At 43.7% G+C, this 13,376-nt stretch overlaps 1 protein-coding gene across 1 annotated transcript in view; it reads left to right on the forward strand.

Moving 5' to 3' along the window:
- HACD1 (3-hydroxyacyl-CoA dehydratase 1) overlaps positions 1-13,376 on the forward strand; it is a 38,184-nt gene that overhangs the window by 14,227 nt on the left and 10,581 nt on the right. The window contains exons 2-4 of the mRNA XM_063450777.1: positions 8,489-8,606; positions 13,113-13,131; positions 13,227-13,315. Coding sequence (XP_063306847.1) covers positions 8,489-8,606; positions 13,113-13,131; positions 13,227-13,315 — 226 coding nt within the window. The remainder of the gene's footprint in view (positions 1-8,488; positions 8,607-13,112; positions 13,132-13,226; positions 13,316-13,376) is intronic.

Raw genomic sequence — 13,376 nt, forward strand, 5'->3', positions numbered from 1 at the left:
TGATATATTTTTTGTGTTTATACTTTTAAACGAATCTTATATCAAGGTTAAGGTTGCAAGAAAAGATTGTTTATTCAGGTACATTCACTCATCTCCAACATTTTCTCAATTTTCTGCATTTTATTTAAATATAGCGCTTCACCATCACCCTATATTTTCATCCCTTTGTTTTAAAGATAAGATTTTGGTGTTTTAGCAGCTTAAATTGTAGTATATTATATCCAATTGGTATATATGAATTTTGGTTTTTCACATTAGCGCTGGTACACCCACCCGTTTCGATAAGCTCATCAAGTGTTGACTATGCCGTATAACAGGTGTCAGGTATTATGTGTCTGACACGTTTCATTACGCTTTTTAGTCTTTTTACAGAATGCTCACCAGATGTAGGGTTTATGCAGCTATATATATATAGAGAGATAAATTGTAATGAGGCAGGAAGGATACATCATGGAGAATTGTGTATAATGGGAAAATAATGTAATTGAAGAGTTAAGCAGTTTACAGAAGTCGAAAGAATTACAAGTGGTGTTATTTTACTGCTGTGTTTGGTTCAGTGATGTATTTTTTACATGACAATTTTCTTTTCTTTTTGTTATATATTTTTCTTTTACATCGGTTTGTTCCACAGCTGTTGAATTCAACATATGCATACTCACTGACCCACACAGACAATTCTGCACATGCATACATGCGCAGACACATTCACATGCTAATAACTATACACAGACCTACATATTGACTCACGCAGACAATCTTGCGCCCACACATATTGACACACAGTTATACACACTTGCTGTGATTACATTCCAGACCAGCGGGGGCTCTTGCTGGATGGTACTTATTCAAATGAGACCTAGATTTTGTCCCTTTCCCCTTACTTATGTGCTGGGTGAGGTACTAGGGAGAGTGAAATGCGTCAGTCAACTAACCTGGTATATATCTACAAAAATAGGGAGAATAATGTTAGCTGTGGCTTCAGGCTGGAAGTGTGACTCCCATTAATCAGGCAGAATGAAACATATATAATGTGTTATAATACCATGAACCTTAACATTTACAAACCATGTCAATTATGGTGCCATACTGGGTATTTCTGAACTTAAAATACATACAAATGCATCTATACATTGTCAGTAAATGTATAGCTTGGGAGAAAAAAAATATTAAAAATAGATCTTTCTCTGACCTGTCAGGGAATTCTCCACATGTTCAGCGGTTGCTTTTGAAACTCCCTAGGCAATTTTGCTAACGTTCCCTAGGGAGTATGGAAATGGAACGCCATGTAAATGCCAGCATTCTGAGAAGGAAGCTAGCATGTCGGTGACACAGAGGAGAATTACTCTACTTGAGAAAGTGTCCCCAAGGAAAACAAATGAAAGTAGAGTGTGGGAGTAGTGATGTCCCGAACAGTTCGCCGGGAACCATTCGCCAGTGAACATAGCGTGTTCATGTTCGGTCCGCCCCCTATTCGTCATGGAGGTGGGAGGGTCTGGGAGGGAGGGTCTGCTGCTGATTGGCTGGAATGTGTCTGCTGACTGTGAGGTACAGGGTCAAAGTTTACTCAATGATGACGAATAGGGGGCGGACCGAACATTGCGTGTGTTCGCGACCGTGGACGCGCTATGTTCGCCAGCGAACGGTTCCCGGCAAACTGTTCGGGACATCACTATGTGGGTGTCAGGATCGGGTCAGGGATCCAACACGCAGAGTACAAAGAGTAGCAGATACGTATACCGGTCCTTAGAATGGCCGGACTTAACGTATAACTACGATAGAATGGTCAGAGACAAGCCGAGGTCGAGGGAACGAGAAGACAGGTAAGCGAGAGACAAGCCGGGTCAAGGATAACAGAAAGACAGGAGAGTAAATACCAAAGCCGGATCAGAACCAAAAGGCAAGAGAATAACAAAGCACTGTGTGACTAGGCGGACTAGAACCACGACAGGGCAATGAGTAAATGAGAGAGCCACTGTTAAGTATCCTGGCTAGGGAGAGAAGACACGCCTCCGGCGAGTCCTGATTCGTCTCCCGAGATTTGAGTGACAGAATGTTCCGGGTTGCGTCATGACGTCGACCTCCGGTCCTCCTGCTATAAAAGGAAGTGACTCCCTCGCGGCCGGCGTTAGCAAGACCGAGTGAACCGCGAGGGGCCGAGGAGACATGCCGTCCGGACGGATAAACTTCTAAGTCTCTACCTCTCTCAGAGGTAGAGGCTTCAGGTACCCTGACAGTACCCCCCCTCTCAGATACGCCCACCGGGCGGAAGGAGCCGGGGCGAGATGGAAAGCGGGAGTGAAATGCCCTGCGAAGGCGAGGAGCATGAACATCCTCTTGTGGTACCCAACTCCTCTCCTCAGGACCATAACCCTTCCAGTCAACCAAATATTGTACTCTCCCCCGGGAGACACGAGAATCAATAATGGAGTTAACCTCATACTCCTCCTGACCCTCCACCTGAACAGGGCGCGGAGGGGCGATTGTGGAGGAGAATCTGTTACAGATTAGAGGTTTCAGCAATGACACGTGAAAGGAGTTCGGGATGCGTAAAGTAGCCGGAAGAGCTAAACGATACGCCACTGGGTTAATTCGAGTCAAGATCCTGTAGGGACCAATATAACGAGGAGCGAATTTCATGGAAGGAACTTTAAGGCGAATATTCCTAGTACTCAACCAAACTCTATCGCCTGGAACAAAATTCGGAGCCGCCCTTCTACGTTTGTCAGCATGTTTCTTAACCAGTATAGAATTGTGTAGAAGAATCTGTCGAGTCTGATCCCACAACTTCCTCAAATTGGCCACATGGACATCAACCGACGGCACTCCTTGGGAAGGAGAAACCGAAGGAAGAATAGATGGATGAAAGCCATAGTTCATGAAGAAGGGGCTTGAATGCGTAGAGTCACAAACGAGATTGTTGTGCGCAAACTCCGCCCAAGGAATCAAACCGACCCAATCGTCCTGGTGTTCGGAAACAAAACAACGTAAGTATTGCTCAATCTTCTGGTTGGTTCGTTCGGCAGCTCCGTTAGACTGAGGATGATAGGCGGACGAAAAATTCAATTTGATGCCTAATTGAGAACAGAACGATCTCCAAAAACGTGAAACAAATTGGGAGCCTCTATCAGAAGTGATCTCCGAAGGAATCCCATGTAAGCGAAAAATCTCTTTAGCAAAGATCTCCGCCAATTCAGGAGAAGTCGGGAGTTTAGGCAAAGGTACGAAATGTGCCATCTTGGTAAACCTATCGACTACGGTGAGGATAACAGTGTGCCTTTTAGAAACAGGCAAATCCACAATAAAGTCCATTGCCACACAGGACCAAGGTTTGTCAGGAATTTCCAGAGGTTGTAGAAGACCACAAGGAAGCGAATGCGGTAGTTTAGTTCTAGTACAGACCTCACAAACTCCGATAAAATCCTTAATATCCTTCCGTAACGAAGGCCACCAGAAATCCTTGGAGATCAAAGAATACGTCTTGCGAACACCCGGATGACCAGCCACCTTACTCTCGTGAAGACACTGTAAGAGCTCCAATTGGAGTTCAGGAGGAACGAAAAGTCTGGAAGCCGGAGTCAGTCTAGGTGCCAGATGCTGCAAGCTCCTTATCTGATCAAGTAGCGGAGAATGGACTTTGAGAGTAGTGTTAGCGATAATGTTACACTTGGGTACTATAGAGGACAAAACCGGCTCAGATACGGCAGCAGGTTCATATTGGCGAGATAAGGCATCGGCTTTAGAATTCTTAGAACCTGGCCTATATGTGAGTACGTAGTTGAAGTGAGTGAGAAATATGGACCAACGAGCCTGTCTAGATGATAGTCGTTTAGCCTCTCCAATATAGGATAAGTTTTTATGATCTGTCAAAATCGTAACAGGATGCAAAGTACCCTCCAACAAATGTCTCCACTCCTTCAAGGCCATTATAACCGCTAGTAGTTCCCTGTCACCAATGTCATATCTGCTTTCAGTACCTGACAATTTTTTGGAAAAGTATCCACAAGGATGTAATGGTTTATCTACACCCAACCTTTGGGACAGAACAGCACCTATACCTGTCTCAGAAGCGTCAACTTCGAGTAGGAAAGGTAGTGTAGTATCAGGGTGAACTAAAATTGGTGCGGAAGCAAACAGCTCCTTGAGTGTCTTAAAAGCCAGAAGTGCTTCAGTAGACCAATTCTTAGTATCAGCCCCTTGTTTGGTCATATTGGTGATGGGAGCAATGATAGAGGAGTATCCCTTAATGAAACGTCTGTAGTAATTGGAGAAACCAATAAATCTCTGGATAGCCTTGAGACCCTTAGGTAAAGGCCAATCTAATATGGATTGGAGCTTCTCCGGATCCATTTCAAACCCCTCCCCAGAAATCACATAACCAAGAAAGGTAGTTTGGGATTGGTCAAAGCTGCATTTCTCTAGTTTGCAGTATAAGCCATGCTGAAGAAGTTTGTGTAAAACCCTTCTGACTTGTCCGTGGTGAGTTTCAATATCCCTGGAATGTATAAGTATATCATCAAGGTATACAATCACACAGTCATCTTGAAACTCCCTAAGAACCTCATTAATAAGGTCCTGAAATACCGCCGGGGCATTGCAGAGACCAAAAGGCATTACAGTATACTCATAGTGCCCATATCGAGTATTGAATGCAGTTTTCCACTCGTCTCCGTCGTGAATTCTCACCAAATTATAAGCACCTCTAAGGTCTAACTTAGTGAAAATCTTAGAACTTTTTAATCGATCAAAAAGCTCGGTGATCAAGGGAATCGGATATACATTTCTAATGGTAATCTTGTTAAGACCCCGGTAGTCAATGCAGGGTCTTAAAGAACCATCCTTCTTTTTAACAAAAAAAAATCCAGCCCCAGCAGGAGAGGAGGATCTTCTAATGAACCCCTTGTCTAGGTTTTCACGAATATACTCCTCTAGAACTAAGTTTTCATTCGTAGACAAAGGGTATACATGACCCCTGGGGGGCATAGTACCAGAAAGTAAATTAATTTTGCAATCAAAAGGCCTATGTGGTGGTAAGGTATCAGCCTTTCCTTTGTCAAATACTGCCTTTAAATCTTGATACAAGGACGGTATCTGTACTTTGGTAGAGTCGGTAGCGTTATTAAGTGAGTTGACACTACAAAGAGGTGACACTTTCTTTAAACAATTCTCTTGACAATCCTGACCCCACGAAACTATTTCCCCTGATCTCCAATCTATAACGGGGTTATGTCTCTTAAGCCAGGAGTATCCCAGGACTATGGGAACAGAAGGAGATGAAATGAGTAGTAGGGATATTTCCTCCATGTGTAGAATACCAGTAGTTAAGTAAAGAGGTGTGGTCTCCCGGAAAATCACAGGCTCAACTAAAGGTCTACCATCAATGGCCTCAACAGCCAAGGGTGTCTTCCTTAACTGGGATGGGATAGTGTGTTTGGTGAGAAACTTTTGGTCGATAAAACTCTCAGCAGCGCCGGAGTCTATCAATGCCATAGTCTCTAAAGTTCCCTTTTCCCAAGTTAAAGAGACCGGTAATAGGAGTCTATGTTCTTTGTAGTTATGAGTAGAGGACAAAATCGAAACACCCAAGGTCTGTCCTCTAGAGAAACTTAGGTGCGAGCGTTTCCCGGACGACTGGGACAGCTCAAACGTACATGACCTCTGGCCCCACAATACATACACAGTCCCTCCCTTCTCCTGTACTGTCTCTCCTCCTCTGAGAGACGAGTAAGGCCTAACTGCATAAGTTCTGGAACCTGTGGAGTTTTGGTTTCAGAAATTTGAAATGATGGTGCTAGTCTAAAGGAAGATTTATCGGTTCTATCTCGAGTATTCTGCCTCTCCCTTAGACGTTCGTCAATACGAGAGATAAAGGAAATTAAGTCCTCCAGATTCTCGGGAAGCTCTCTTGTCGCTACCTCATCAAGTATTACATCGGATAATCCATTTAAAAATACGTCTATATAGGCCTGTTCATTCCATTTTACCTCTGCCGCCAAAGACCTGAACTCTAGTGCGTAATCCACAAGTGTTTGGTTGTCTTGTCTAAGGCGCAACAGTAACCTGGCTGCATTGACCCTCCTGCCAGGGGGATCAAAAGTTCTTTTAAAAGCAGCTACAAAGGCATTATAGTTATAGACTAATGGATTATCATTCTCCCACAACGGATTAGCCCATCTCAGAGCTTTCTCAATGAGTAAGGTAATAATAAATCCCACTTTTGCCCTATCAGTAGGGTATGAACGGGGCTGTAGCTCGAAATGAATACTGATCTGGTTCAAAAAGCCACGACACCTCTCAGGAGAACCAGCATAACGTACAGGTGGGGTAACTCGGGAAGAAGCACCTACAGTAGCTACCTCTAGCCCTGAACCCACAGAAGAAGCAGACATATTACGCATCTCCTCAGGTGGATTAATAGGACGAGATAGCAGCGCCTGTAGTGCTAGAGCCATCTGATCCATCCTATGATCCATGGCGTCAAACCTAGGATCAGGAGAACCAAGCTGACAATTTGTACCTGCAGGATCCATGGCCCTGTCGTAATGTCAGGATCGGGTCAGGGATCCAACACGCAGAGTACAAAGAGTAGCAGATACGTATACCGGTCCTTAGAATGGCCGGACTTAACGTATAACTACGATAGAATGGTCAGAGACAAGCCGAGGTCGAGGGAACGAGAAGACAGGTAAGCGAGAGACAAGCCGGGTCAAGGATAACAGAAAGACAGGAGAGTAAATACCAAAGCCGGATCAGAACCAAAAGGCAAGAGAATAACAAAGCACTGTGTGACTAGGCGGACTAGAACCACGACAGGGCAATGAGTAAATGAGAGAGCCACTGTTAAGTATCCTGGCTAGGGAGAGAAGACACGCCTCCGGCGAGTCCTGATTCGTCTCCCGAGATTTGAGTGACAGAATGTTCCGGGTTGGCGTCATGACGTCGACCTCCGGTCCTCCTGCTATAAAAGGAAGTGACTCCCTCGCGGCCGGCGTTAGCAAGACCGAGTGAACCGCGAGGGGCCGAGGAGACATGCCGTCCGGACGGATAAACTTCTAAGTCTCTACCTCTCTCAGAGGTAGAGGCTTCAGGTACCCTGACAGTGGGAGGTGTGAAAGGCGAACCAGAGAGGGGATCTTATTGTCTTTGTACACAATTAAACAAAGTACAGTGTTGGATTTACTTATGTTGAATTGTGCATGAGAACATCAGAGTTCCACAGCAGTGACACTCAGTGTGTAGTTATGTGTTACTGTCTATTATATTATGCAAATTAAACTTAAAAGTTACTTCATAGAGATTTCCTATATTTGAACACCCCACCTACCACTCCAATTTACCTCCCTAATTCTTAACTCATTAAGGTTCATCTCCCCCTACCAAGAGACAGTTTGCCCTAATTTGTGATAAAATAAAGTCTTCCTCTCCAATACCTTAATACTGCTCTTTCTCCTTGTTGACCATTGCAGAGCCGGACAGGCTTTGGTAATCTTCCCTATTCCACCAATGTAACCAATGCTATCTCCTGTCCTTCAGGAAGCATCTGGCTTTTTCAGGGTAGAACCACTGTGTCCACCGACATCATCACACTTCATAAGTCCAAAATATCTCCTGGCAGATAGTGTGTTTTCCCACAATAGCATTTTAAGAGCCAATGTGATATTTTTTGTGCCATTGGATGAGGTTTTTGTTTTTTTAAAGATGTTCTGTTATTAAACGTGACACAAAAAAACTGACGGTTCCACTGGTTTTCATAGTCATTGTCCCACCTTTAGTGCTTTAGACTAGTTTTTAGAACAGTTTGATAAATCTTCCCTATTGTTTCCATGGAAATGCCAATGACTGAGGCAGTCACCATATGATTGCAATTTAAGACCGTTATATTTGATGCCCACTTTTGATCCAGTAGCGTACCAATGTAGAGGAAAGTAGAGGCAGCAAGAGAGTGAAACCTGACAGATACCTGCGAGGCAAGTGCCTTCTCTGACTATTTCTTGTAGCACAGTGGCAGGGGAGCTTCTGGGATCAGTCTCTTCCCTGACATTCCAGCTCCCTTGTCTCCCCGTACTAATACCGAGAGCCGGGCTGTAACATCACCCCAGCGCCAGTATCCGTACAGAGCTGCAGAAAGATGTGCAATCAGTGTACAGACTGATCCCAGCAGCACACCACTGAACAACAGGGATAAGGGTCTTATAAAAATGTAATTTTGTGTATGTGTGAATAAGCATGTGTGTATATGAATGTGAGTGTGTGTAAATGAGTGTGTACATATGTGTGTATGGATTTTATCCATGTGTACGAATTTGAGTTTGTTTGTGTGTCGGTATATAAAAATGAGTGTTTGTTTGATTGTAATTTCTCTAACAACTGGGTGTTAGGAGCATATATTGAATTTTTCACATTAATGAAAAATATATTGTTTTGGATTTTTCTTTTTTAATTAGTGGATATAAGCAATTTTCTCATTTTTCTTCTCTCATTGGATCTCTAGGTGGCTTGTTCTTGCCATTGCCATGGCTCGGTTTTACTTGGAGAAAGGAACACACAAGGGTTTGTACAGAAGTATTCAGAAGACACTTAAATTTTTCCAGACATTTGCTTTACTTGAGGTAAATTACACTTTTGTTTCCAAGTATTTGGGCTGTTGCAGTTACTATTATTTGTATAACTAGACAGATATGGAAAACATATTCTTCTTAAAGCAACACAATAGTGCTAGGAATGCAGTGCCGTATTCCTAATACTGTACTGTCCCTTTGCCTCCGTAGCCCCCCTTAGTTGGCCCTCCAGGCATACAACAGGTTAAATAACCTTTTAAACACTTACCTGGTTCAAGCGCTGATGTAGACAGCCACTGAAGGGACACTGCACCTGGGCCACGTCAATGAGATCAAAGTGCCATTAGTGTTCCTTTAATTAAGAAATGATTTAGGTTGATGTTTTTTGAGTTGTTTTCCAAAATACAAGACTTTTAGTTCTCCCAACAATCTGGGACATGGGCCCTTAACTGAATCTCCTACTCTATCAACCTTGCTGATTTCTTTTTCCTATTCTTTTGCATCCTCTCCTTTTTTTTTTTTTTAATTCTTTATTTTATTTGTGCTCAGTGTAACATCAAACATGCAGTGCTACAACAGCTACATTTCAGGTTGCAGCGGATTAGACAGCACATTTTTGTAAATATAATGTGGAATTAACAGGCTATGAGACTTCCATAGTTAGTAGTGTACATGCTAAAACATGAGGTTAACAGGCTATAAGAAGTTAACAAGCTATAAGACATCAATCATAGGTAGTTAACATGCTAAGACATGGGGCTAACAGACTACGTGACATTGATAGATTATGGTAAGTAGTATACGTGCCATAACAATTAACATGTATTAACAAGCTATGAGACATCAGTGGATTGTAGCAAATTATGTACATGTTAGGCTAGATATGCATACGATTCAGTATCATGCTTAAGGTTAAATCAGAGTCAGTCAGCCCTAAATTTTGATTAGTTAAGCGATTAAGTCTAGCGTGCCTAAGCAATGTACAGTATATAGGTAGTCGACAGATAGTGTAGCTAAGACAGATTTTCTTAAGGTCAAAACCAGTGTAACTGTGAGTAGACACGCTATCGGGTTAGTGCCCCCTGGGCGTAGTATTAGTAGCAAGTTGCCCCGCAGTGTCATTAGACAGCATAAGGAGAGACAGCAGAAATGAAAAATCAAAGTATAAAAGAACATATTACTCGGTGTATGGAATTTAAAGGCAAAATTAGATACTCAGGTCGTCAAGGGGAAAGACCAGCCCATTGTTAGTCCCATAAACTAGCTCAGCCGATTCCGTCAGGTGGCAGGTTAGCTGGATCACTGGAGTTGTTGGTAGCAATGTGGAGCTTAGAGAAGGAGCTGTCCTGGCTCCAGATTCGCAGGCTAGAAGGTTCTGGTTTCGCAGAGGCCTGTGATCTGGCAGGTTTCAGGCTTGTCTCTGGTGGGGTAGGACGGTGGGCTTTGTGGGTTGGTCGTTCGGGTCTCGTGCTCTGTCTTGCCTCCCTGCGTTACCTTGCTTGTAGCCTTCTGTGTTTAGCTTCCACCGCTCTCGGCTTGGGCAGGCGGCGTGCACTAGGTCTCATAGCTGTATGCGTTGGGGGACGAGTGGGTTTTCCCCTCTGTGTGGTTTTGGAAGCAGGCACCCTCACTTGTCGTTGCCAGGCTTTCCTCTCCCCTTGCTCATTGGTAACGGTGGTGGTGGAGAGTCTGTGCTGCAGTTTCAGCAAGAAATTCCTTGGGTAAAAGACCCCGCCGGCACGCTGCCTGGTTGGGCTGAGTTTGTACGGCTTAAGTGCTCGGTGAGTGATCGCACCCGGTGGGGCCTCTTGCACCCCAACTCGTGTGTGTCTCCGATTGCCTCTCTGACTCCCTTCCGCTGCACGTACCTCCAGCTTCTGCCATAGCTTGGCAAAGAACTCGTCCAGGTGCTGTAGCATGTGGTCTACCATTGCGCACCCGTCCGCCATTTTGAGGGATGGAGTTACTTCTCTGTCTTGTGCGGTATCAGCAGCCCGTTGTCAGCAGGGTGAGTCAGGAAGCTATATGTGGACCGGGATGACCCCCGCTGGTCCGGGGGGGAGGGGGGGTGAGGTGTGTCACCGGGGTCCCAGTCTTTGCTGATGTGCCTGGAGAGTGGCCGTCTCTCCGTGGCTGAATCTTAGGTAGGCCGCAAACCTCGGTGTGTCCAGGCAGTTGCGCAGAGGCTCGAGAGAGGCACCGGTCGACGCAGCAGCCTCTCCCGGTTACCGTTATTGTGGTCTGCAGCTTGTGGGTGTCTATGGCTGGGTGTGATACCACGTTTTTAGTGCCCAGACGTGGGAGCTCGCGCTGGACACGTCTGGGCTGCTTGGCTCCGCCCCGTCCTCTCCTTTTTTAATCTTTCCACTTGTCACGATACCTTACCTTGCCTCCTCGGACCCGCGCAGCAAGGCATCCTCCTCTGGTGAGCGGCACGGCCCTTCTGACGCCGGCCGCTCACACAGCTCGGAATTTCAAGTTTCGGCGCATGCGCGTCACAGCCGTCGGGTTAAAGCCGACGCAGTCCAGATGCGGCCACGCCCCCGGACCTTTTGGGGGCGTGGTTTTAAAGCAATATACCCCACACTATAAAAGGGCTTCCCTGAGAGCAGTCAGACGCCCTAGTGTGGTTCTTGTTGCTTCCCCTAGTGCTCTTTACTGTGATATTCTTTTCTCTCCTGGTACTTTTGGCTTCCCTACTCGACTATTCTGCTCTCTGGTTCCCTGTACTTTGGCTTGGTTTACGATTATCCGTCTTCTGTAATCCCTTGATCTCGGGCTATTCCTTTTGACCACTCCAACGTTAGTCCGGCCATTCTAAGGTCCGGTATACGTTCTATTTTAAGGTTACACTCTGCGAGAAGGGGTCACTGTCGTGACATTATACGTTCTATTTTAAGGTTACACTCTGCGAGAAGGGGTCACTGTCGTGACACCACTTTTTTAATCTTTACTTCATCTTTCTCTTTCCCTTTCTATCAGTTTCAGTTAATATTCGAAGGCAGTATAATTTTTCAGTCTTGTGATATTCAGATTACATTTTTTTTTCCAGTTTTAAGTTTTTCTAAGTGTCTCACTGACTGACTTATTTACTAAAAATAGAATTATAAGTAAATTCCTTATATAAGCCCACAGTGGATAAACTGTAAGCATAGCCGGCTTACAGAATGTATGGTGTCTGGAGTGTGTGTGTGCATTATTTCACTTAGAAATGCTTTACATACAGAGATTACCACTTAGTTGCTGGAGGTTTAACTCCACCTCCAACAGCGTCATTAGGGAAATGTTCTCGGCTGGCTAATGTCAACTCTTTGTCAAATTTGCATCTAACGCCAGCATGCAGAGCAAGTTGGTGCCAGACAACCAATGGCAGCATGCACCCACTCCGTGCCGCCTCTGTTCACCCCTCAGCCCATCCTCCGTGACCTACCTCATCCTCCCCTGAGGGGGAATGACTAGTCAAGGAGGATTGGGTTTCTGGGAGAACTTTGCCACAGTGCAGAACCGAAGTAAGTTTTAGCGTTTATTTATTTATACATTTTATTTCAAATTGGGTGGAAGGTGAGCTACCTCAGAAAGGGTTAGATCTAATTAAAACCATTGTTTTATGAGAACACTATTTTTTGGATAGAGTAAACCTTTACATTTGAGATTCACTTTCAATTTTTACTTTAGTAAATAATAACAGAGTTTAGTGTAGACTTTAGAGCTTAATTTCTCATTTCTAGATTGAAATAGAGAATGTTTCTTCTCAAGGGTGATTTGTAGAGAATTCAAATTGGATTTAAAGTGAATTTAAAATTCAGTATCAAAACAGACAAACTGGCTACTTTGACCTTAAATTTGAAATCCACGTTGAATTCCCACCAATTCTCACTTTAGTAATGAACAAGTTGGTTGCTTCTGACAAGAAACAAACTAAGTTAACTTACCGCACTTTATTTTTTTAATATATTCTTTATTTTACACTCAATAAAACATAGCAAGTGTACATTCACTTTGGGCGTGCCCAAAAGTCAACATGAATACAATTCTTGAAAACATAATGCATGTCAACAAATACAATACATGCCCATTCATTAAAAAACCTTTGATACTTGCCGTCCATTGAGGGTTTTTTAATCAAGGACAGGCATTTAGGTGATACCAGTAGCCCGTTCTATTCGTGTACTAACTTTGCTCATGTGCTACCTTGTTCCTCCAACCGTATAATCATGCCTGGAAAAAATTATAAATGCCACTTTCCGAGAAAAAGCCAGAGGAAGGGCCAGAAAAAGTAAAAAATAAGATCAAAAAACAAGATGAGACCGAATATGTGTGAAAGAATTTACCGCACTTTTAATCATCCCATCACCCATCTGTTTAGAATGTCCAGTTTTTATTGTAATGAAGAGAAAAAAAAGTATTATTATAATTAAAAATGTGTGTGCTAAATCTTGAATTGCCTTTTTTGGTAAGCATTCTGTGGATTAATGGGATAGATGTAAAGAGAGAGGGTGGACCGATATTGAACACAATAGATTACTCACCGATTTGTTTTCTTGGTTTCCTTTACAGTTGGTCCACTGCGCACTTGGTAAGTTATTATCCTTTTCTTCTTGTAATCATTTACTTGTTCTAAACATAAAAATTTCAAGACGTGATAATATTCTTAATTAATTTTTTTTTTAGGATTGGTGCGCACATCGGTGCTAGCAACAGGGGTCCAAGTCAGTTCAAGAATCTTCATGGTGTGGTTGATAACTAATAGTATAAGACAGGTAGGTGTTAGAATTCCATTAGATTTCAAACATCTAACAAAAATGGAAAATTTCATTGGTT

This window comes from Pelobates fuscus, chromosome 4 (genome assembly GCF_036172605.1).
Source record: "Pelobates fuscus isolate aPelFus1 chromosome 4, aPelFus1.pri, whole genome shotgun sequence".
NCBI classification, from domain to species: Eukaryota; Metazoa; Chordata; class Amphibia; order Anura; family Pelobatidae; genus Pelobates; species Pelobates fuscus.